This window comes from Hyla sarda, chromosome 1 (assembly GCF_029499605.1).
Source record: "Hyla sarda isolate aHylSar1 chromosome 1, aHylSar1.hap1, whole genome shotgun sequence".
Taxonomy (NCBI): domain Eukaryota; kingdom Metazoa; phylum Chordata; class Amphibia; order Anura; family Hylidae; genus Hyla; species Hyla sarda.
Window position 1 is genome coordinate 242,316,150 of NC_079189.1, and position 26,211 is coordinate 242,342,360.

Sequence of the window (26,211 nt, forward strand, 5' to 3'; positions counted from 1 at the left end):
CTGTAAAACCAGTCCCTTCTGGCACCAATAAAATTACTTTTCTTCTCTGTGGCACCACAGAAATCTCAGCAAAAAACAGCATTGGAACAATGTTCTCCTCAGAGCTGGTTTGTGTGGCTCGGGGATCCGGACAGGTTTCCTTAAAAAAAAAAATCCTAATATGACTGTTTTGTTACCCTTGGTTATGACTGCACAAATGCTTGTGTTAACCAAGAAGTGAGCCAGTTGATGTGGGAGGAGATTGTATTGTTTAACCTGAAAATAGCACATTTATACTCCTTTTTGAAGGCTCTACTGCTAATGCCTTTGTGCCAAATACCAAAGGATGCTACGTCTTGTGACGCCCGTATTTTAAAGGGGCACTCTGCTGCCCCAGCGTGCAGAATGTTTTGTTCCGAATGATGGGTGCAGGCTGCGGGGGGGGCAAGACGTCACGGCTATGCCCCTCAGGTAGTCACGCCACGCCCCCCTCAATGCAGGTCTATGGGAGGAGGCGTGGTGGCTGCCATGTCCCCCTCCCATAGACCTGCATTGAGGGGGCGTGGCGTGACAACCCCCGCAGCCTGCATCCAGTGTTCAGAACAAAATGTTCCGAAAGCTGGGGCAGTGGAGTACCCCTTTTAAAGGTTCAGAGCTTTTTTTAGTGGGATGAGTGGAGTCTACACAATATTGGTCACGTGTATCTAATGTTCTGTCTGGTCAGTGTATAGATCATATCTGCCTGTAATATGAGGACATAACCTTTTACTCGGTCTTATAATATTTTTATTTTTATCTTAGGACATGCCTTTTACTTGCGAAGGTATTACCCCAGATATCATCATTAATCCCCATGCCATCCCTTCTCGTATGACAATTGGTCACTTGATTGAATGCCTTCAAGGGAAGGTAAAGAACAAACATGTATTGTTGTGAGTTATAACACTTTGCTGCTTCATTTATTTTATTTTTTTCTAACTTAACTTTAATTGTAGGTATCGGCAAACAAAGGAGAAATCGGCGACGCAACTCCATTTAATGATGCGGTAAATGTGCAGAAGATTTCAAATTTATTATCAGATTACGGATACCATCTTAGAGGAAATGAGGTAAAAGTTTAATTTGTTACAAAGCAAGAAAGATAACTTTGGCATTTTTTAATTTTCATGGCGCCCTTGGTTTCAGATCACTGTACATACTAGACAAAAACTTAAGTTTTTTGTTATTATTGAACATGCATATAATATAGCACAGCCATTGACTAATAAATATAGGGATGAGGTATATGGCAACAGCTCTTTTGTGTTCACTCACACACATCTTGTAGTTTCTAGCCCAATCATTAGGGAGGAGAGATTCAGAGTATCAAACAGACAATGGAGCCACTTAAAGGAGAACTCCAGGATAGGGAATAAGTAGCTGATCGCAGGGGGTCTCCATGAGGAGCGCGTGTCATCTACTGGTAGACGTCACATTCTCTCTTCATTTCTGTGCGAGCGTCGATGATGCCAGTCTAACTAAAATCTCCCCCAATGTGTGTGGTTTGTTTTTTGGTATTTCAATTAATCAGGTTTTATGCCAAAATGAATGTGAATATTTGTGCAAATCTAGGCAAGGAAACCTTTTGTATTTCCTGTTATTGATTCTTTTACCAAAACACAATCCAGTAAAATGATATAGCAGTGGAAGAGTTAAATGTGTGGCTTTAGCCTGGTGTCAAATACAACAGATTTTTGAAAACCTGTCAAAAAAACAAACTAAGTGGCTAAAACTTTTTGTTATATATATATATATATATATATATATATATATATATATATATATATATATATATATATATATATATATATATAAAATAAAATATTGCCAAAAGAATGTGGCTAAGTGAAAAGAAAAATAAGCACTAAAATCTATGATTAGTGGGAAAATCTGGATTTGATGACAAAAATACTGTAACCAAGACACCTCACCTGAGTAATGCCCCACTAGTATTGTGGTGTGGAGATTTCCCTATGCATTTCTGTTGCTTTAGAATAACTGTATGCAAACATCATCAGGAGAACCAAATGTCAAGAGTATGTATATATCCAGCAATATGTATGCATTTGGCACCGTGCAAACAAAAAATGCCGTAAAGCTACAGATTCAAAAGAGCATGTAAACAGTAGCACAGTATATCAAATATGCTAAATACCGTATTTTTGCCCTGGACGCACCGGCATATAAGATGCACCCAATTTTAAAGGTGCAAAAAAAAAGATTCTAGAAAAAAAAGATTCTGAACCCAACAGTGATTTTCAACCTGCAGACCTCCAGATGTTGCAAAACTATAACTCCCAGCATGCCCGGACAGCCATGCTGGGAGTTGTAGTTTTGCAACATCCGGAGGTCCGCAGGTTGAAGACCACTGGTATAGGAGGTAGTACTCACGTGTCCCCGCCGCTCCTGACCCGTCACCGCTGCCCTGGATGTCTCTCCATCGCTGTCACTGCATCCCCGGGGTGTCCCAGACTCTCCGGACATAGTCTTCCCCGGGATCCACGCTCTCCGTCGCCGTCATCACGTCGCTACGCATGCCGCTCCTATTGGATGACGGGACGGCTTGCGCGATTACGTCGAAGGGGATCCCGGCATGGAGCAGACACCAAGGAGGCAGGTAAGGTCCCTCCCGGTGTCCTGTAAGCTGTTCAGGACACCGCGATTTCACCGCGTCACTTTCCCTTCAGATGCGGCGGTCAGCTTTGATCGCCGCGTCTGAAGGGTTAATACAGGACATCACTGCGATCGGTGATGTCCTGTATTAGCCACGGGTCCCGGCCGTTGATCGTCGCAGGGACCGCCGCGATAGGTGTGTAGTCGCCGTATAAGACGCACCAACTTCCCCCCCCCCCCCCCCCCCCCCAGTTTTGGGGAAGAAAGAGTGCGTCTTATACGGCGAAAAATACGGTAAGTAAGGTTCAGAAGTACTGTACAGTATGACAAGCGCAGGCATGAGTGGTGGGAAGAACTGAAAGATATTAGAAAGTATGCAGGAAAGCAACCCTTACCAAGCAGCAAGGTCAGTGACTGTATGCAATATATACCCCCAGAGGCTCAATGGCTGTAGGACAATCTATTCTACTTGCATATGGGGACTAGCATAAAGACCAATGTGGCTACAAGGTGTATATACACAAAGCCGCTCTGGCTGTAACCCGCTGAGATACAAGGCTATTCACGACTCCACTGTGCATTTCTAGGAAATATATGGTATATGGCAGGCAGCAGAACAGAAAGTAACCAAATACAAACATTTAGAAGGTCTTGTGACAACATAATTATCATTAACTATGGTAATTCTCCACCTTTTATATAGGTTCTATATAATGGATTCACAGGACGTAAAATCACATCACAGATCTTTATTGGACCTACTTATTATCAGAGATTAAAGCACATGGTAGATGATAAAATTCATTCCCGTGCAAGAGGTCCAATTCAGATTTTGAACAGACAGCCTATGGAAGGTAGATCACGGTAAGTAATGTTCTCCGAAGCACTCCATGTTTTGTTTTTTCTACTCCTATATATTGTAATACAGGCTGCAATGGAGAATATTGTCGGCATTCTTGGGTTTCTTGTGTATACTTATTGTAGTTGTGCCGTTCATGGGCCATCCATCTTCAATCCTCCTTTCTCTCAGGTAATGTTCTTCTAATGCAGCCTAGGCTTCCCATTATTCCTCTGGCTTTCCATAGACTTGAGGTAGAGTCTCCTCACACTGCACTAATAGTGCTTTGTCTCATCGAGGTGCAGCAGTTATTGTTGACTTTAAACTACTGTCCAGTAACTCACTCTACTGAATGTCTCTGTATTCTTATGGATGTAGCTTCAGCCTCCCCTTGCAATTGATTTTCACAAGTAGATGGCAGGGAAAGCAGTATGAAGGTGCATCTCATAGAATACACTGGACATTCTGCATACACTGACAGTACAGGCCGGGGGTACTCAATTACCGTATATACTCGAGTATAAGCCGAGTTTTTCAGCACGATTTTTCGTGCTGAAAACACCCCCCTCGGCTTATACTCAAGTGAACTCCCCACCCGCAGTGGTCTTCAACCTGCGGACCTCCAGAGGTTTCAAAACTACAACTCCCAGCAAGCCCGGGCAGCCATCGGCTGTCCGGGCTTGCTGGGAGTTGTAGTTTTGAAACCTCCGGAGGTACGCAGGTTGAAGACCACTGCGGCCTTCGACATCATCCAGCCCCCTCTCACCCCCCTTTAGTTCTGTACAGTACTCACCTCCGCTCGGCGCTGGTCCGGTCCTGCAGGGCTGTCCGGAGAGGAGGTGGTCCGGTGGAATAGTGGTTCCGGGCTGCTATCTTCACCGGGGAGGCCTCTTCTAAGCGCTTCGGGCCCGGCCTCAGAATAGTCACGTTGCCTTGACAACGACGCAGAGGTGCGTTCATTGCCAACGTACTTCTGCGTCATTGTCAAGGCAACGCCTCTATTCCGGGCCGGAAGCGCGGAGAAGTGGCGCCCCCGGTGAAGATAGCAGCCCGGAACCACTATTCCACCGGACCACCTCCTCTCCGGACAGCCCTGCAGGACCAGACCAGCGCCGAGCGGAGGTGAGTACTGTACAGAACTAAAGGGGGGTGAGAGGGGGCTGGATGATGTCGAAGGCCGGAGTGGTCTTCAACCTGCGCACCTCCGGAGGTTTCAAAACTACAACTCCCAGCAAGCCCGGGCAGCCGATGGCTGCCCGGGCTTGCTGGGAGTTGTAGTTTTGAAACCTCTGGAGGTCCGCAGGTTGAAGACCACTGTGGGCGGATGATAAGAGGATGATGAAGGGGGGGTGTGGGATGATGAAGGGGGGGTGTGGGATGATGAAGGGGGGGTGTGGGATGATGAAGGGGGGGTGTGGGATGATGAAGGGGGGGTGTGGGATGATGAAGGGGGGGTGTGGGATGATGAAGGGGGGGTGTGGGATGATGAAGGGGGGGGTGTGGGATGATGAAGGGGGGGGTGTGGGATGATGACGAGGATGGTGTGGGATGATGACGAGGATGATGAAGGGGGGTGGGGATGATGAAGGGGGGATGTGTGGGATGATGACAAGGGGATGATGACAGGTGATGATGATGAGGGTCTGGATGATGACAGGGGTCTGGATGATGACAGGGGGGGGGGGGAGGATGTATTTCCCACCCTAGGCTTATACTCGAGTCAATAACTTTTCCTGGGATTTTGGGTTGAAATTAGGGGTCTCGGCTTATACTCGGATCGGCTTATACTCGAGTATATACGGTACTTTGCAAAGGTTCACTTATTTGGGTCTGTCAGAAGGAGGTCTGAGCTTTTGACAACTTTCTTCTAACTTTGACTCATCTTCCATAGAATCTGCCAGGCAAACCTTTTAGGCTCCACACTTTTTCAGCACCCATTTTACCCTGTTATGCAAACTTACGATCCATAGTGCCCCATATATTGATAGTGCTCTCGTGTGTGTGTGTTTTTTTTTTTTTTTTTTTTTGTGTCCCCTCACACAGTAGTTAGTCCCTACCATAATAGTGCCCACCAAAAGTAGTTTACCTCCCAAAATTTTCCACACAATAGTGCTCCTACACAGTATTTAACCCCCTTAATAGTGATCCCAAGCAGTAGTTTGCTGTAGATAACCCCAAATAGTTCCCTACCCCACCCCTAATAGTTATCCTCTCACCACTTACATTCTGTGACTCCTTTTTCTATAGACTCATCTAGTGCAGGTAGCGTCATTAATTTACATGCATGAGTATGAGACAACCTTTACTGCAACTTATGTAAGTTTAAGGCCTAATGTATCCCCTGCAGGTAAGTGGGAAGCTGATGGCTCTCTGCTCAGCCACCGGAAAGTGGCTCTTGTCTAGGGTATCCAGGCCATGTATCCCTGGATTTCTAGAGTGGGGAGGTCTTGGCAGAATGCGTTGTATGGATGGCCATAATACCAAGCGGTCACCTGAACCGCCAATATTATAATTCTTTACTAAACAATGGTCCGGACAACTAGTGTTTGTCTGCCAGCTGAGGACTCCTGGTATGGCAGTCTTTGTAGGTACTATCCCTCTATCGCTGCATATTTAAAAAAAAATGTTTGTCATTTAGATAAGCCAGATAATATACTACAATACATATACTGATTACTGAATAAAATCTTTTTAATAGTGATGGAGGCCTTCGATTTGGAGAAATGGAACGTGATTGTCAGATTGCACATGGTGCTGCCCAGTTTCTTCGGGAAAGATTATTTGAAGCTTCTGATCCTTACCAAGTACATGTCTGCAATCTCTGTGGTCTGATGGCCATCGCAAATACCAGGACTCACACATATGAATGCAGAGGATGCAGGAACAAAACACAAGTAAGTTACATTCAGTATATTTAACCTGCCGTCACTTGCACTTCCAGAAATGTATCCTGTGTTTTTAAGACCTTGGGAATATTTGGGAATTTTTCCAGGCCTGTATACTAGTGAACAATGGAATGGTTTAGATCAAAGCATGTTAATGTCCAAAAATCGCCCAGTTTAAGGCCTCACCTGAATCCATTTTAGACTCTATGGATAAACTTTAACTTCAGCTTTTTTGCCAAGACCAGGCAAATGTTCAATCTGTAAATGTGCAAAACTGGTAGAGACATACCCCAAAAGACTTGCAGCTGTAATTGCAGGGACAGGAGGTTGTACCAAGTATTGTCTCAGACTCTGTTATGCCTCCAACTCGTCAGCTATTAAATTTTTTTTCACAATAATAGGTATTTTGCATGTTGTGTTGAACAATGGTAAGGCTGTGTTCACACTGCAGAATTTCTGCACTGAATTCTGCATGAAAATACTGCCAATACACTTCAACGGGATTCCGTTGTCCCATTCACACAGCAGAATTTACGCAACAGGAATTTCATTGAAGTGAATTAGCTAGCAGAAATTCTGCAGTGTGAACCTGGCCCTGTATGTTTGAACTATATAGTTTGTAACAATAGCAAAATGGGCAAAATTCCAAAGGAGTGGATACTTGCAATGTTGCTTATGTTGTGTTGAGTAGGTAAAATTCAATGGATAACTTGTTTTTGTTTCCCCCCTTTTTAGATATCTTTGGTACGGATGCCTTATGCTTGTAAACTTCTCTTCCAAGAATTGATGTCAATGAGCATTGCTCCACGGATGATGACAACATAGTTTGTGATTGTGAATCTTGCCTTAAAGTGTAAAATAAAAAACTTTTTTAATGTCCCCTTCAATAAATATCTGCTTTAGGAGTCATTTAATTGTTAAAGCAGTTTGTTTTCATCATACTGTGCATGGCTTTATACCTACAACACACAATCTGTTTAGTTTTCTAGTTCTGCAGTTTTAACATTTTGTTTCTAGAGGAAATTTATTACATATGTTTATTACATATGGCTCGGTCCTCCTCAAAGGAAAAGCAGTGTAGTAATGTATGGTCTATACTTTAAATAAATGTATTTTTTTGGAAACAATGTTCATTTTTCTCACTAATTTGAATTTCTCACTTGTTATTGGGGTTCACAAAGGCGGTGCGTTTAGGCCGCTGTCATGGGGTGGTGATGGAGGATTCTCTCCTCACTTTGGAGGGGGCCATAACCGCAGATCTTAGTGGTGGTTTCCCACCAATGGGGCAAGGCTAACAAAGGGATAATGCCCACACCTGAAAATGTCAGACAGATTTGGAGTTCTAATAGGTGATAGATATCACATCGTGGCACTGTGATATTGCGGTGGCAAATTATGTCACAGTGGGGCATTCTGAGGTTACAGTGGTGCATTGCAGTTACTAGTGGTATGATGTCCCCATGGTCATTAGAAGGACAAGGGGAGGAGGCATATATGGTCAAAATGGGACAATGTGATGTCACAGTGGTGCATTTAGAAGTTATAATAAAGCATTTTCAGGTAACAATATAGCATTCTTTTGGTATAAAAGTCAAGCTGCTACTAAGTATAGGTGCAGATAGACACTCAAAGGTCAAAAGGAGACAGAATTTTGCAGCATTTACCACTCTCAATTAAAATTGTTCCTTTATGGAAGACCCCTAACCTCTTGGGGACTCGGCATACCTGTACGTCCTGAGTCACGCTCCTGCGATATAACGCAGGTCGGTCCCGGAATCTAACGGTAGCTGGGACCCGGGGCTAATAGCGCGTGTCAATGATCACAGTGACACACAGTATTAACCCTTTAGACACGGCGTTCAAAGTTGATTGCCGCGTGTAAACTGTAAAAAAAAATAAACATTCCCAGCAGCTTAGTCGGGCTGATCGGAACCAACGCAGTGAAACCGTGGTGTTCCGATCAGCTAGGACACAAGCTGAGTGTTCGTTACCTGCCTCCGGCGTGTCCGATCAGCGATTGATTGCTCCAAGCCTGAGATCAAGGCTTGAGCAATCTACTGCCGATAACACTGATCAATGCAATGCTATGGCATAGCATTGAACAGTGCTGGCAATCAATGTACTGCATGTTATATTAATTAAAATTGCAATTTTACTACTGATATGCCAATTATGTTCCCAGAATGATTACCCAGAGCATAGCCAAAAGTAAAAAAAAATATGCCTGCCCCAAACCCTATGCTCTGTGTGTGGTTTATGATGTTAAAATTTGGAGTGTACTCTGGACTAGGTACATTGGGGTCAAATTATGGGAAATTAAAATGAAAAGGGAAAATTTAGTTCTTCATGGAAGTGTGGTACTCAATAAAGACCGGATGATCGGGGCGAGTGTCACATTGAGTGGTGGTGGTCTTCTGTATCCCCCACTTTTTCTGGGATCGTCCCTTCTTTCCAGTGTTTGTGACCTCACCTGGAAAGTGCTGGTGTGTCTGAGGCAAGTAAGGCATATGCCTCCTCCACCAAATATTCCCGGCAGGCCATCACTTTTTTTTTCTAAGGTGGCGAGGGCGGGCGGTGACATGTGATATGTGTGTGTGTGTGTGTGTGTATATATGTGTGTGTGTGTATATATGTATGTATATATATATATATATATATATATATATATATATATATATAATGTGTGTAATATATATTATATATTATATTTATTGTGTGTGTGTTTGGTAAAAAAAACTCTGTATAACGGTGTGTGATAAAATATTTACAAAAAAAAAAAGTGGACAAATGCAGCGCTCTGAAGCCCTAACAGGGCCCGGGTCATACTGCAAAATGGAACCCTTGAGGACCTACTATGGGGTCAGAGGTGGAAAAATCCCCCCCCAACTCCTGCCTGTCCCTTCACACACCTTGAACTACAGGTGGCAGGAGGCCACTTTTTCTGCCCTAAGGGGCACAGATCTGGTCAGAGGGGGGGGGGGGGGGTCCCTTGGCTCCTTTGGCTCCTTCTCTCAGCTCTGCCCGCTGACTGAGCTCGGTGGGCTGGCATAGCTGAGAGAAGGGGACCTTAACCCCTCCTCTGCCAGCAGCTATTGATCGTCCGACCAATAGCAGCTCATCTGGGGAGGTTATGTGATCCCTCCCCTCCAGCAACAGGAAGTGATTGGCGGTGTATGGTACACCGCCGATCACCTAATTCCGGGTCATTGGGTCACCCATATGATCGGAATCGCTGGTGTGAATTCACTGGCGATCTGCCACTATCTCAGACATGGGGGGAGGGGACCTGTACGTCCTGTGTCCTTAATGGGTTAGACACACAGAAGAAGCAGCTGTACTATACCTACTGAGGAGAAATACAAACAAGTGCAAATATATATATATATATATATACATACACACACACACACACAACAATAAATACGTTTGCAAGTCCAGCTGTATAAAGGAACAGGTAAGGCTACTACAATGAGGTATTGTGAGGTCATTATGGGATACTGAGATGTCACAGGACATTGTAACAATCAGGCATTGTGAAGTCACTGGAACATAAGGTCACAATTAAAACATGGCAGTGTCACATAGAGGCATTAAGGTTACAAGGGGCCATTGTGATGTGACACATTGGCATGTATGGTAATTGTATTTTGTCTGCTTTTTCCTAGCCTGCACAATAGTTATTTTCAATCAAAAAATGTGGGCATTGTAAGGTAACATTTAGTATCAAATATTCTGGTATATTTGAGTCGGGAAGGAAATTTTCCTCTGTCATGAGCCAATTGGTGTCAGCCTCATGGGGAGGAGGGGTTTGCCTTCCTCTGGATCAACACAGTAGGGTTTTAGGTTCAATTCCATTGCCTTTTTTTTTTTAATATTTACAAACTTTGTTAGTGTTTGACACAGTGGAAAGTAGTAAGTGGCAATATCATTTAGGGGGATTTACAGAGAAGATCATATGGGTTATTTTCATATTGCTATAAGGGGATGTTCACATGGTTATAAAAAAGTGTAAAAGCATCTCACTTGTTTTTTTTTTTTTTTCAGCGCAGTTCCCATTAAAGTAAATGAGAGGAAAATGGAGCGTTTTTAACCCCACCAGGACCAATGACAAACAGGTAGCAGGCATTCCATACCAATGCCTGCGGGTCGTGGGGGACGGGTCCTGACCGGTGATCCCTGGTCATTTGGGTCTACGTTGACCCGGAAAAAAAGGGTGATTGGTGCTGTCCAAGACAGGCCTGTGCCTCCTGCTGTTGTAGAAGTTCAACTCCCAGCATGCCCTTTGGCTGTCAGTGCATGCTTGGAGTTATAGTTTTGTAAAAGCTGGAGGCACACTGCTTGGAAAACATTGAGTTAGGGTCTGACACCTAAGTCCGTGTTTCCGCACCAGTGTTCCTTCAGCTGTTGCAAAACTAAACTCCCAGCATGCACTGACAAACCGTGCATGCTGGGAGTTGTAGTTTTGAAACAGCTGGAGGCACACTGGTGCGGAAACACTGAGTTAGTCTGTTACCTAACATTCACATGAGCAGGGGTTTACAGTGAGTTTCCCAATGCAGGTTTGAGCTGCGGCAAATTCTCTGCCGAAGCTCAAACTCCCAGCAGGAAAAACTCTGTGCCCCCCCTGCCCGTCTGAGTGTACCATAAAAACACTACACTAACACAAAATAAGGAGTAAAGCACTACGTATATACACACCCTTACATAATCATTTGTTATGATTCTCGCTCTCACAATGTTGTATTCCCGGTTTCAATGTATGTTTGCTGGCGTCACACAGATCCCACATGCTTAATTCATTTTTGGCCACATCTTTTGAGTTAATGTCGTTTTTTTGCTGCCACTTTTGAGAATTGTGTCTTGGAATATTAAGGGGTTGCGCTCCCCACAAAAGCGCATGATGGTCTTACACCACCTGCGCAAGTTAAAGCCAGATGTTGCATTATTACAGGAATCTCATATTGCAGTGATTTTGCCCGTATGAAAAAACTTTAGGTGGGTACTGTTTTGGGATCCCTTTTGGTTAATAGGAAAGCGGGGGTGCTTACTCTGGTTAGCAAACATCTGCAACATAAGATTCTCCACTGTGATCATGATGACGAGGGTAGACTTCACACTCTTCTCCTAGAATCCCCGAGTGGTACGGTAAGCATATGTAACATTTATGGCCCGAACACTACTAACGATGCATTTTTTTTTTGCATTCCCTTGTAAGATTTTGGCGGACCCAATATCTGAAAAAAATAGTAGCAGGTGACTTTAACACGGTCATGTGTCAAGCAGAGGACAGGTCGTCTTGCCTGAATCAACCCTGTTCGACTGGAGACGGTAGGCTCGATCAGATCCAATCACCATTCACACAGCATTTGATTATATTTTAGTCCATGATACCATCGTTTCCCTGGTGTTGGAGACTCAGCTAGAGGATATGGTAATATCGGACCATTCTCCGATGTCCCTGGTGATCGATATCCTCGGGGCAGCGATTTTATCTGGAGGTTCTCCTCAGCTTTATATAAGGATGACACTTTTGCACAACTCATGGTTGGAATATGCAACGGACAATGAGGCACATAAACATGACACACATTTATATTGGGGACACAGCTAAAGCAGTGTTAAGGGGTCATATCATTTCCGATCTGTCTGGGGGAAAAAAGAATTGGTGGTTAAATATGCTAAAGCTAGTGACACCCTTAGGCAGGCATATACTGCTTGTCTAGCCTCTCCCTCGCCAACTTTTAAGCAACACTGGGTAGACGTCAAGAGGGAGTTTGACTGGCTTGTGCTGAAAGAGCACTTTTATCCTACAGAGTTCACAGCACTCCTCCATAGATTCGGTAATAAGTCAGGTCAACTTTTAGCGTCCCCCTCCACGTATTCTTTCCCTTAAAAATTCTGCAGGCGATCTCCTTACCAAACCCAGGGATATTGTAAATCCTGGGTTCTCAACCTGGGGTACGTGTACCCTTAGGGGTACGCCAGGGGCTGTCGGGGGGGGGGGGGGGGTACGCGAAAGCGCTGTGAAATACCGGCCACTGTGAGTGAGCTGCGTGGTTGCTGGGGAGACGTGTGACCTCCCCTGACGTTGTGCGGACTTGCCGCACAGCGCAGGAGGACGTCGCGCGTCAGTTCATCCCCGCCGAACGGGGCACACTGCTTCTAAGGACAGGCCACAGGGGACCGCAGGACGCCAGGTAAAGGATAAAAACAAAAAGTTAAAAACAACTGTATGGCATGGAGGGGGATGTATGGGACGGAGCACAAGGCATTAAGATGGAGGGGGAGGGGAGTAATAAAGCACAAGGCATTAAAATTTAATGCCTTGTGCTTTATCTCTCCCCATCCCCCCTACATCATTATCCCTTTCCCCTTCCATCTTAATCCCCTTGCCCCATTCCCTCTTCCTATGATCCCCTTTTGCCTTATTGGATAATAATGGCACAAGGGGATTAAGATGGAGGGGGGATGCATTAGTATAAAGGTAAGAACATGCCTTTTGTCCACGGGTACCCGCGGACATACTTTCAGCCTTTGGGGGTATAGTCGCCAAAAAGGTTGAGAAGTACTGTTGTAAATTATATGGGTCATTACTATTCCGATTTTTATTCTCCTAACCCTCCTCCCACCCTCCCGATTGACACCCTACTTAAAGGGGTACTCCGGTGGAAAACTTTTTTTTTTAATCAACTGGTGCCAAGTTAAACAGATTTGTAAATTGAAAAAAATGGGGTATGTGCAGCTCACAATATAAATTAATCGAGGCTAAATGGAAAGTATTTACACCAAAAAATACTAGTACAAAATAATATATAAGGAAAAAAAGGGGGGGTACCAAATGCCTCTAGACTAATACCATAAAATGGTACATGATGGTGAAATTACAGAAAAAATAATAAATAGGACTGTGCTTCACTTTAAATGATGTACAAATTTAATATAAAAAATTGCAATCATTTAAAGTGAAGCACAGTCCTATTTATTATTTTTTCTGTAATTTCACCATCATGTACCATTTTATGGTATTAGTCTAGAGGCATTTGGTACCCCCCCTTTTTTTCCTTATATATTAGATTTGTAAATTGCTTCTATTAAAAAGTCTTAATCCTTCCAGTACTTATTAGCTGCTGAACACAACAGAAACACAGTGCTCTCTGCTGACATCACAAGCACAGTGCTCTCACTGGAGAATTCTATAAGCTTCTACAAGAACAGATTTCTCCCACATTATCGGACCTTTACAATAAGGTTCTCGAAGGGGGTGGATTGCCTCATTCTGTGTCCACCTCATATGTCAGATTTCTCCCTAAACCTAACAAGGACCCCCTGGACCTGGGCTCTTATCGTCTGATCTCTTTAATTAACGTGGATTGCAAGCTGCTCTCTAAAATAATAGTGGATAGATTAGCCCTCATGCTTCCCTCTCTAATTTCCCCCGTCCAATTGGGATTTGTACGTAACAGTTCAGCGATATTAAATCTCCGCACGGTGTTCTTGATGCGGTCCAGCACCACCTCACCTAGACTACATGCCCGGCATTTTTAACACTGGATGCCGAAAAGGCTTTCGATAATGTTAGCTGATCTTGGCTGGGTGCGGTGCTGGATGCCATGAACGTCACAGGAGCCTTTTAGAATGTACTGCAGGCACTGTATGTCACCTACATCCAGAATATATCTCCCTGGTTTTCTATCTCTGCCCTTTAAGGGTACGTGACAAGGGTGCCCTCTATCTCCCCTACTTTTCGACATTGCTTTAGAATCCTGGGCCAGACATTTGTCATCCTCGGGAGTCTTCACTGGCATATCAGTGTGGGGGGGGGGGGGGAGAGAAGAGGAGCCCCGTGTATCCTTATTCACAGACGATGTCATCTTGTATTTGGCAGACCCAGTGGTGGCTCTGCCGAACATTATGGAAACCCTGACTCAATTCAGAACTTATAAATGCCCATAAATCGTCACTTCTACTACTCCGGCGATTTCTAGACCCATATTTGGCATCTTTGCAATCTATTGGGATTCCGATATCCTCCCAATCAATCACCTACCTGGAAATCAAAATAGGGAAATCACCTCAGTCGCTGTATTCATTAAATTACCAACCCCTGTTCTCTAAGATACAGGAGGTATTACACTGCTGGCACCATCTGCCCTTATTTTTTTAAGGGCGTTGCCATCTCCTAAAAATGTGCAGCTTTGCGAAGCTGCTATATCCTCTCCAAACGATCCCCCCTTCTCCTCAAACATAGTAATGTACAGGCCCTTACATCAACATTTACTAAGTTCATATGGGTGGGGAATAAGTCTAAGATTGCCCTTTGGACTTTTATGTTACCGGTATGGGAGGGGGGAGGGGGGGGGGAAATTAAGAGACATATGAAGTTATAATATTGCCTGCTTGATGCGTCATATTATGAACTGGTTTCAAGGGATGTCACACTACTCTAATACATTACTGGAGACACAATGGCCCTCATTTACTATTGCAAACCCAACATGTTTTGTCGGGCCTTGCGGCAAATTCTGTGCCAGAATTTGTGCCAGAATTGAAACAAACCTGACCAACTCTCCATTTTACTAAAGAAACCCGGAAAAGGGTGTGATTTTTGGGAAAAGGGGGCAAGGTCACCGAAAAGGGGCGGGAGTGTTCCTGACATTTTCACAAAAACCCCAACATATTTACTAAGGTTTCCACAGAAAATGTGGTGGATTTGAGTTGAGGAAAACCCTACGGATCAGAGCAGGTGTAAAAAAAAATAAAAAGCAAAATGTAGGGAAACCTTAGTAAATACAGTGGGAAAAAAATGGTAGGGAAACCCACAAAGAAACCTACACTCCACTCATAGTAAATCTGGGCCTATATGCGGCCCCGTGCCAACCACTCCCATTACTTCATTGTTCATTCTCCTCTCTACCACCAGTCATCAAACGATCCTTACTCTTTAGAGACACCATAGCTACTTGGAAAGAACTTAGAAAGCGAATGGGACTTTTGTACACTTATTCCAAACACCTCTCCCCATGGCATGCTCCGGATTTTGTGGGCGGGTCTGGTAGATCACTCTTTTCCTTGTGGAAAAGGAAGGGGATCAATACTTTGGGCGACCTTGTAGATGTGCAAGCGAAACGGTGGTATACACTGCCGGAATTGCATGATAAAGATGATGTCCCCTTGTCCCACTTTCTGCAGTGTGGACAACTCAGAGCATTTTTTTATTCCAAAATGGCAGATATCACTAAGGAATTTACCCCTAACATATTTGATACCCTTCTGGCCTCCACAGAGGAAAGATCTATATCTAGCTTATATTCATGTTTACGCAAATGGTATGCGTCCTCATCTTCTATAGGAATAGGATCTATTTGGGCCAAAATATCGGATCACCCGGAAATTCCCAAACACATACGGGTGGGGTGGGAAGACTTCAGGAAACATGTGCAAAATGAAAAGTGGCGGGAGACAGAGTTCAAATTGATTCACAACGTAATCCGCAGAGAATGGACAGTTTGAAATGTCAACTTCGTAAAGCAGGCTTTTTTCACGGTTTGTGGTTATGCCTGTCAGTGGTAACCTACTGGGACCAAATCTCTGCCTTCTTGAATAAAATCAGCACATATGACGAAGAAATAGGCCTTATTGAAGCCCTCTTCCATATTTCAGTTTCAGGGTCTCAAACAACATATTCATATGTTCATCTACCACCTATAGCACTTCTCTGTTATCTTGCTTGCCAAATTGAACCTCTTATGGGAATGTTTTTCCCCAAATATCCCTACACTCTCCTGCCTCATAGATGCCTTAAAACAATTGTTCCTATTCGATAAACTGGAGGTACTACTTCATAGTGAAAAAAAAATTTGGCTAACTTTTTTTTAAGTGGAAGCTTTTTCCTACCCATTATTATAGTTCCACGGATCGTATTTCCATTATAGAATATGTTCAGCTCACTCTCCAAGCCCGCAGCGCCCGGACTGGCGTGGGCAGCGCCTAGGTGTAGGAATATAGAACAGACGAATGTCCAGCGCAGGTCAGTGTAAACGGGATGCTTTATTAAGGTACTTCAGCACATGGACGACAAAGATACAGGTGACGCGTTTCGGCCCTGAAGTTGGGCCTTAGTCATACGTATGACTAAGGCCCAACTCCAGGGCTGAAACGCGTCACCTGTATCTTTGTCGTCCATGTGCTGAAGTACCTTAATAAAGCATCCTGTTTCCACTGACCTGCGCTGGCCATTCGTCTGTTCTGTATTTCCATTATGCACACCTTCATTCATACACAGTGGTATGCGCTAGAATCATTTGCTGGAGCCTCAGGGGCACTAAAAGTTCCTTGACAGTGGGCATGGAGGCTTTGCTTCCCCTCGTACCAGATTCTCTCCGAAGTACCAACTTATCTCTTCACATTTGTAATTTTCTTTTAGGTCGTGTGTGGTCTGTGTGGTGCCGGCAAATGTGTGTTCTGGTTTATTGTTATTTATTTATTTTTTTTTTTGAGTATTTTTTAATTTTTTATATTTTTTTTTATATGGTAATACTCTGCATACTGCTATGCTCATCCAGATAGTCTGGGCTGCTTCGTGACTGTACCTTGTTACTAGAAGGAGGCCCTTTCACAGACAGGACCCAATTGCAGGCTGTGTCGTACATATGTGATGTCAGACTAAATGTAACTAAAGTCCATTGACTTGTAGTTTTGACTTTAATGTATGACATGTTGTATCCTATTTTTTTTTTACTGTATGGTCATTGTACTTCTCTGCAGTTTGTAGTTTATTGAAAAAAGCTAATAAATACTGTTTACATTTTTTTTTTTTTTAAAGTCTCATAGTACACTGTTTCCAAAATGGAGCCTCCAGCTATTTCTGTACTCAGGAGAAATTGCGTTACAAATTTTACCCCTTATGAAAAGGAAAAGTTGGGGTCTATACCAGCATGTTAGTGTAATTTTTTTATTTTTTTTTACCCTAACAGTGTGCGGTAACATTTTTTTGCCCCATACTTCTCATTTTCACAAGAGGTAAAAGGAAAAAAAGACACAATTTCTCCTGAGTATGGAAATACCCCATATGTGGGCGTAAAATGCTCTGCGGACGCACAACAAGGCTCAGGAGTGAGAGCGCACTATGTACATTTGAGGTCTAAATTGGTGATTTGCACAGGGGTGGCTGATAGTTGGAACGATTCTGACATAAACACAAAAACACACACAAAAAAAAAAAAATTTGGGAAAATACACCCCTCAAGGAATGTAATAAGGGGTATAGTAAGCCTTAACACCCCACAGGTGTTTGACTGATTTTTTTTTTTGTTTATTTGGAAGTGAAAATGAAAGACTTGACTAAAATGCTGGTGTTACCCCAAATTTCTTATTTTTACAAGGTGTAGTAGGAGAAAAAGCCCCCCCACAATTTGTAACCCCATTTCTTCTGAGTAAGGAAGTACCCCAAATGTGGATATAAAGTGCTCTGTGGGTGCACTGCAATGCTCAGAAGAAAAGGAGCAAAACATTTTTGGAGAGAGAATTTGGCTGGAATTGAAGGCCTTGTGCATTTACAAAGCCCCCATACTGCCAGAATAGTGGACCCCCCCACATGTGACCTCATTTTGGAAACTACCCCTCACAGAATGTAATAAGGGGCGCAGTGAGCATTTACACACCATAGGTGTCTGACAGATTTTTTGAACAGTGGTCCATGAAAATGAAAAATGTAATTTGCACAGCCCACTGTTCTAAAGATCTGTCAAATGCAAGTGATGTGTAAATGCTCACTGCATTCCTTATTACATTCTGTGAGGGGTGTAGTTTCCGAAATGGGGCCACATGTGGGGGGGGGGGACCACTGTTCTGGCACCATGGAGCCTTTGTAGACGACTTCCATTACAACCAAATTCTCTCTCCAAAAGCCTAATGTCGCTCCTTCTCTTCTGAGCCCTGCAGTGTGCCCACAGAGCACTTTACATCCACCTATGGGGTATTTCCATACTCAGAAGAAATGGTGTTACAATGATTTTTTTTTTTTTTGGGGTGGGGGTGGGGGGGACTTTTCTCCTATTGCCCCTTGTATAAATGCCAAATTTGGGGTAACACCAGAATTTTATTGAAAACATTTTTTTTTTTAGTTTTCACATCCCCCTTTAACGAAAGTTTGTCAATCACCTGTGGGATGTTAAGGCTCACTTTACCCCTTGTTACGTTCCTTGAGGGGTGTAGTTTCCCAAATAGTGTGCCATGTGCCATCTTATAATTCTTTTTTTTTTTTTTTTTTTGCTGTTCTGGCACCATGGGGGATTCCTAAACAGCAGGTTTTCTTTCAATTCAGGTGTTAATTCATCAATGCTGTGCAAACAGGCAGAAGGAAAGGAGGGGAGCAGGCATCAGCTCCGTGGAGCTGACTGAGTGCGACGGGCCATTTCGCATGAAGTCTGCTTGATCACACTACTCAAGATGAGTCAGACGCCAACTTATATATGTGATGTTGGTGACTTAAAGGGGTACTCCGGTGCTTAGACATCTTATCCCCTATCCAAAGGGGATGCATATATCTGCATGTTCAGGGATCACGGTCGGGGGTATTCACTGTCGGGCGACAGAATCTGTTTCGCTCGGTATTCAAGCTTCTTCTGGCAGATTTTGCAAATCTGTTTAACTTTCCAGAGCCAGTTGATATATATAAAAAAAAGGTTTTGCCTGGAATACCCCTTTAATCCGGACATTCCTAAAATCCCAGATTTCCTTCTAGAAGGATTTGAAAAAGGACTTTCTGTAAATACTCTGGAAGTTCAGACGGCTGCATTAGGCTGTTTCTTCGACACTTGTATTGCAGAACATAAATGTTGAAGAGATTCTTCAAAGCCATTTCTATGTTAAAACCGAGAATTTCAAATCTAACGCCTCCTTGGGATCTAAATTTGGTGCTTTCATCTTTAACTCAAAAACCTTTTGAGCCCTTGCAAGACTTTTCTATCAAGATCTTAACCTGGAAAACTGTATTCTTGGTCACCATTACCACAGCGAATAGGAGAAATCAAGGCTTTGTCTATAATAAATCCATATTTTACTGTTTTAGATGACAGAATCATCCTAAAACTTAACCCAAATTTTCTCCCTAAGGCGGTGTCCGATTTCCACAGATAACAAGATATCATCCTTCCCACTTTCTGTGAAAATCCTTGAAATTAAAAAGAAGACTTTTTATAACCTAGATGTTAAAAGGTGCATGTTACAGTACTTGTACGAGTAGCAGGTATTGACTTAAATTTCTTTATCCAATTTCAAGGGCCTAATAAAGGCAAAAAAGCATCAAAGAGTTCCATTGCTAGATGGTTGAAGTGTGCCATTGAAGAAGCCTATAAGTCATCGGGCTCTCCTGTTCCAGAAAAGAGAGACTTATGACTTAACGATAATTCAGTATTCACGAGTCCATCACGACTGCACCCATTTATTCCTGCCCCTTTTATGTGGATTGTTGTTTGTATATTTATATGCTCTTACTAATATAAAAACCACTGAGGAGTTTGATGGGGATCAGTGTGTTTTCTAACCAGGGGGCCTACAGCTGTTGCTAAATTATCTCTCTCCCATCCAGCGGTCTCTCCACCCATTAAAGCAGGATAGGCTCCCTTTGCACAACTGACAAGTGAGGTCATGTCTCAACACACTGCAACCTGGGAATTCCCGAGACCTCAGTAATTTTGTATGCTGTTAATAGTAAATATTGAGAGACCACTGTGACACACAGGTACAGACACTAGAATGAACTACACTAACTTTACAGCCCCTGTAGCGTAGTAAAATAAAAATCCTGGAATACCCCTTTAACCTCTTAAGGATGCCGGGCGTACCGCCATAGCGGGTCGGTCCTGGCGGCTAATGAAAGCCGGGACCCTGCACGGCACCGATCTTTGTGCTGCATGCTATTAACCCTTTAGATGCGGCATTCAAAGTTGATCGCCGCTTATAAAGTAACAAAAATACACTCCCAGCAGCTCAGTCGGGTTGATTGGGACCATCGCGGTGAAATCGCAATGTCCCAATCAGCTAGGACGCAGCAAAAGTATGCCTTACCTGCCTCCTGCGTGTCCGATCGGTGATTGATTGCTTCAAGCCCGAAATCCAGAATTGAGCAATCAATCCCCAATAACACTGATCATTGCCATGTTAATGCACGGCAATGATATGTGTAGCAGATCAGTGTGTGCATTGCTATAGCCACTAGAGAGGGCTAGAACACTGCAAAATAAAAGTGTGAAGAAAAAAAAGTTAATAAAGACCATTTAGCCCCTTCCCTAGTAAAAGTATGAATCACCCCACCCCCCTTTTCCCATTGAGAAAAAAAAACTGAAAATAAAAATAAACATGTGGTATCGCCGTGTGCGGAAATGTCCAAACTATAAGTATGTATCATTAATTAAACGGCACGGTCAATGGCGTACGCACAAAAAAAATCCAAATCCAAAATAGGGTATTTTTGGTCATTATATCATGAAAAAGTGATCAAAAAGGCCGATCAATACACAAAATGGTACCGCTAAAAACTTCAGATCACGAAGCAAAAAATGAGCCCTGTACAACGGAAAAATAAAAAAGTTATAGGGGTCAAAAAATGACAATTTTAAACATATTCATTTTCGTGCATGTAGTTAGGATTATTTCCAGAAGTAAGACAAAATCAAACCTATATAAGTAGGGTATCATTTTAATTGTATGGACCTACAAAATAAAGATACGGAGTCATTTTTATTGAAAAATGCACTGCGTAGAAAGGAAGCCCCCAAAATTTACAAAATGGCATTTTGTCTTCAATTTTGTCACAAATTATTTTTTTTCGTTTTGCCGTGGATTTTTTGGTAAAATGACTAATGTCACTGCAAAGTAGAATTGGTGGCACAAAAAATAAGCCATAATATGGAATTTTAGGTGCAAAATTGAAAGGGTTATAATTTTTAAAAGGTAAGGAGGAAAAATCGAAAGTGCAAAAACGGAAAAACCCTGTATCCTTAAGGGGTTAAATGCTACTCTGGTGCCAAACATCTTATTCCCTATCCACAGGATAAGAGATAAGTGTCCCACTGATGGGACCCCCGCAATCTTCTGCCTGAGATCCCGGCTATCTTCATACACAGAGCGATCTTCGATTACTGTCGTCTATGGCACGAGGCTGTGGCCAACACATCCCTCCATGTATCTCTATGGGAGAGTGGAGATACACGAATGCTGTCTCACCGGCTTTCCCATTGAGATACATAGAAGGGTGTGTTGGCCACAGCTCTGTGCTATGGATAGGGGATAAGATGTTTGGCACCGGAGTACCACTTAAAATTCTCCTCTTCTGGCCCCTATAACACCTATTTTTCAATATATGGTGCTGTATGGAGGCTCATTGCACTCGCTTCATGACATAAATATACCATCTTCTGTTTCCTATCACTCACTCAATTACCCACTTACTGCACTTCTCCTGACATGTTTCCTTTGAAGCTCTTAGTTATGACCAAGACTAAGAATGATGCTTTACTCTGAAAACATGTTGAGAGAGGTGCAGTCTGAATCTATACCTTGCTATGTTTTTATGCAACACATGAAAAACAAAACAAACAGAAAAACACAAGTTTGCTTCAGACCAGGTCTGGACTCTTTTCTTCTTCTTCTTCTTCTTGTGCAACGGCGGCCTACCTAAGGTCCTGTGGCTGAGGTCCACTTTGTGCTTGGTTGAAGACCGTGATATACAGGTGAATGCGAAAGCAAAGAAAGACAGAGGCCGCACTCACCAGTCAGGTCTTTTATTCTTATCCAGCCAGCATAGCGATGTTACAGGCGGGGAGCAGGGTTGGAGGCGGGGAACTCCGGGACAAGTTGTTTCGTGCGGCTTGACTGAAGTCCACTACGACATAATCGCTCAAAGCTAGTAGGTTGGTAGACCGCCATGGAACCAAGCATGGTAGACATGAAATGCCGTAATTGCAAATAGTGAAACCGCTCAGAGGAGCAGCAGGATCAAAGAACAGAAGTTAGAGAGAGAGAGGGTCAACTACATCTGTCCAACAAAAGAGGCCCCGGGAACCCCATTCCGGCACCATAACAGAGGACAAGCCAGGAGGAAAATCAGGATGATAGAGAAAAGACCTCATAGGAGAAGGGGAAGAAAACAGTTTGAACTTCCTAGAGCAGTAATCCCACACATACTTAGAAAAAGACATGGGACCCAACAAGGGAGACAAGGAGACATTGGGATGTAAGGGGGCTAACCAGAGCTTCTCCAGTTCCATCCAGTGACTGTATGCATTGTAGGAGGATCACACCACTAGATGGCGTAAGTGAGCAGCCCAGTAGTATTTTGTCACATCAGGCACCGAAGAACCTCCAGTCGAGGTATTAACCCTTCAGATGTGATCGCCGCGTCGAAAATGAAAGTAAAAGCTTTCCCGCAGCTCAGTCGGGCTGATCGGGAATATTACGATAAAATCGTGATGTCCCGATCAGGTAGGATGCGAGCGGAGGTCTCCTTACCTTGCTCCGTTGCGTCCGATCGGCGTTTGATTGCTCCTAGTCTGAGCTACAGGCTTGAGAAAACAACCCCCTATTATGCTGATCCATGCAAAGCTATAGATTTGCAGGGATCAGGGTAAAAGATCAGTGTCTATGGGAGCTATATGGGAGCTATAACCCTGCAAAAAAAAAGTTAATAAAGGTCATTTAACCCCTTCCCTAATAAAAGTTTGAATCACCCCCCTTTTCCCATGAAAAAAAATAAAACTGTGTAAATAAAAATAAACATATGTGGTATCGCCGCGTGCATAAATGTCCGAACTATAAAAATATATTGTTAATTAAACCACACGGTCAATGGCGTACGCGCCAAAAAATTCCAAAGTCCAAAATTTTTGGTCACTTTTTATATCATAAAAAAATGAATAAAAAGCAATCAAAAAGTCTGATCAATGCAAAAATGGTACCAATAAAAATTTCAGAACACAGCGCAAAAAGGAGCCCTCATACCGGCCCGTACGCGGAAAAATAAAAAAGTTATAGGGGTCAGAAAATGACAATTTTAAACGTATAAATTTTCCTGCATGTAGTTATGATTTTTTTCAGAAGTACGACATAATCAAACCTATATAAGTAGGGTATCATTTTAACTGTATGGACCTACATGATAAAGATAAGGTATAATTTTTACCGAAAAATGCACTGCCCCCAAAACCCCCCCAAAAGTTACAAAATTAAAAAATTTTCTTCAATTTTGTCGCACAATTAATTTTTTTCCCGTTTCGCCATGCATTTTTTGGTAAAATGACTAATGTCACTGCAAAGTAGAATTGGTGGCGCAAAAAATAAGCCATCATATGGAATTTTATGTGCAAAATTGAAAGCGTTATGATTTTTAGAAGGTGATGAGGAAAAAAATGAAAATGCAAAAACGGAAAAACGCTGAGTCCTTAAGGGGTTAATTACTTTATTCTCCACATATAATATGTACTTCTTGAACAGGCCTAGTAGGACCTTGTTCACACTATGCAATGATATGAGCGGCATTGGTCTGTGGATTGAACGATTGTTACAACTATATAGTTGTCCACATCCAACTTATACAATTTTCAATAGTTATCAATCCTAGTAGCCGACGCACCACAACATAGTGTGAAAATAATAGAATTATGCTTTTTTTATTAATGTATTTATTTATTTTTTCAAAGTAAACTTTATTAAAGGTTTTACAGTAAGTAAACAGAAATCAAAAAAGAAAGTATCACTGAATGAAAGCACAGTACACAGGCATCACATAGTACAGTGTCTATACAGGGGCCTACATTAACACAATCCCCTAAAACCTCCATAGTCTGGACACATAACAGTGAGTGGACTGATAATGCAGATTAGTGTCTGTGTAGCCGTGGCTCGAAGACCTGTTATGAAAGCAGACAAGGGGGCACAAAACTCAAAAGAGAAAAGCAGTGCAACTTATCAATGGAGTGTCTCATACGAGGCAAGTACATCCAGACAAAAAGAGACAACATAAAAAATTGTTATAAAAAGAGGAGGGAAGGGAGTCCTTACCAAAACAAGCAAAGCTTAAGTGTTACTACACGGCAAGTATACGTGACACCGAACGTAGATAGTGGGAGTGATACATAAGTGGTAGAGAAGGAAAGAGGGATAGTAAAGCAGAAGTAGAGTGAGGGTATAGGGAAGGTAGAGGTCAGTAGAGATAGAAGAGATACCTTGCGTGACTTGTCGGGTCCTGGAGTCCCCGGGCATCCAGTTCATGGAAGTCAGTAGGAGTATGGGCAATCAGAAACGTGAGGGCTTATTAATCGTCTTGTATGTGGAGTGTTGTAAATTCAGGGGAGGATATGAAGTTGATCCAGGGCCACCAAGTGGCATTAAATTTATCTAATTGGTCCCTGGAGTCTGCCAAGAGCTCCTCCATTCTACTCAGGTGCGAGACCTCACGGAGCCAGGACGAGACTGAGGGTGGAGCCGATGACTTCCATAGCCGCGGAATCACGGTACGAGCAGCCAGAACCAGAAGGCGAAGCAGGAGGGCTGATTGTTTCGGGACCGTGAGCAGGACAGTTGAAAGGAGGAGCAGTTTGGGAGACACAGGGATGGGGGAGGATATCAATTTGGACATAACACTAGTACCTGGGCCCAAAACGGTTGGATTACTGGGCAGTCCACCCAGATATGAGTCATGGTGCCTCCCGCTCGTCCACACCTCCAGCACACGTCAGAAACATTTGAGTACATACGAGCTAGCAGCGAAGGGACTCGGTACCATCTCGCCAAGATCTTATAGTTAAGCTCATGTGCCTTGCATGACGTGGACGAGCGGTGGCACCACAAGAATGCTTTCCCCCACTCCTCAGCACTAATTGTACATTGCAATTCCCTCTCCCAGGCAGAGCAGAATGTAATGGGGTCTGTCGTGGCCTCGTCTAGAAGTTGAGCATATATGGAGCTAACCGGTCTGGTTGTGGGGGAGTTCGATATACAGAGTTTCTCAAAGGGTGTGAGGTCGCGATGTAAGTCCAGGCGGGCCTTATTGATCTCATAAAAATGTTTCAGTTGTAGATATTGGAATGCATGTGTCGAAGTGAGGGGCGTGTCACCAACAATGTCTGATAGAGACTTTAATCCCTCATGTATCAGCAGGTCCTTAAACATAGGTGAGTCCCTTCTACGGAGAGACAAATACAGTGACACGGAGATAGCAGGGGGGAACTCAGAGTTCCCAAAAAGAGGGGTAAGAGGACCTGCGGGAGGACACAAGGACATGCGTGACATGTAAGTTCTCCGAGCCTGCAGCACAGTTCTGGTAATTGGGGGCACGTCCGATAGTACATTTGAAGGCCAAGTAGTTTTAGGGAGCCAAAGAACAGTCCTAACATCTATGTTCGAGGACAGAAGTTCGAGCGTCACCCACTGTTTCTCCTTCCTCTGATGGAACCCGTCTAATACTCTGGATAGTACTGTCGCCAGGTAATAGGAGGTGAAGTCGGGTAGGGCCAGGCCTCCTTCTCTCTTACGTCTAATCAGAACGCGTCGCTCTAGTCTAGGATGTCGGTGCGCCCACACAAAACCTGACTGGATAGCGGAGATCTCACGGAAAAAGGATCGCGGTAGGAGTACTAATGTATTTATTTTGTGTCTGTCTGTTTAAAGCCAACTTGAATCGTATGGGTGTAACACATGTGAAGCAGCAAATTTTATGCTACTTAGTTAACACCTAGGAGGGTGAAGGGTGGGACATCCCATTTTGTGGGAGGTATCACTCTCAGCCTTAGCTCTATAAAACAATTCATATTTCTGATATTTGTTGTATGACTAAGGCTCTGTGATGAGCCGAAATGCATC

General features: G+C 43.3%; 1 protein-coding gene across 1 annotated transcript in view; it reads left to right on the forward strand.

Moving 5' to 3' along the window:
* POLR2B (RNA polymerase II subunit B) overlaps positions 1 to 7,481 on the forward strand; it is a 47,703-nt gene extending 40,222 nt beyond the window's left edge. The window contains exons 21-25 of the mRNA XM_056569579.1: positions 781 to 888; positions 975 to 1,088; positions 3,335 to 3,495; positions 6,168 to 6,363; positions 7,090 to 7,481. Of these exons, the coding sequence (XP_056425554.1) occupies positions 781 to 888; positions 975 to 1,088; positions 3,335 to 3,495; positions 6,168 to 6,363; positions 7,090 to 7,179 (669 nt within the window). The 3' untranslated portion in view covers positions 7,180 to 7,481. The remainder of the gene's footprint in view (positions 1 to 780; positions 889 to 974; positions 1,089 to 3,334; positions 3,496 to 6,167; positions 6,364 to 7,089) is intronic.
* Positions 7,482 to 26,211: the final 18,730 nt, after the last annotated feature.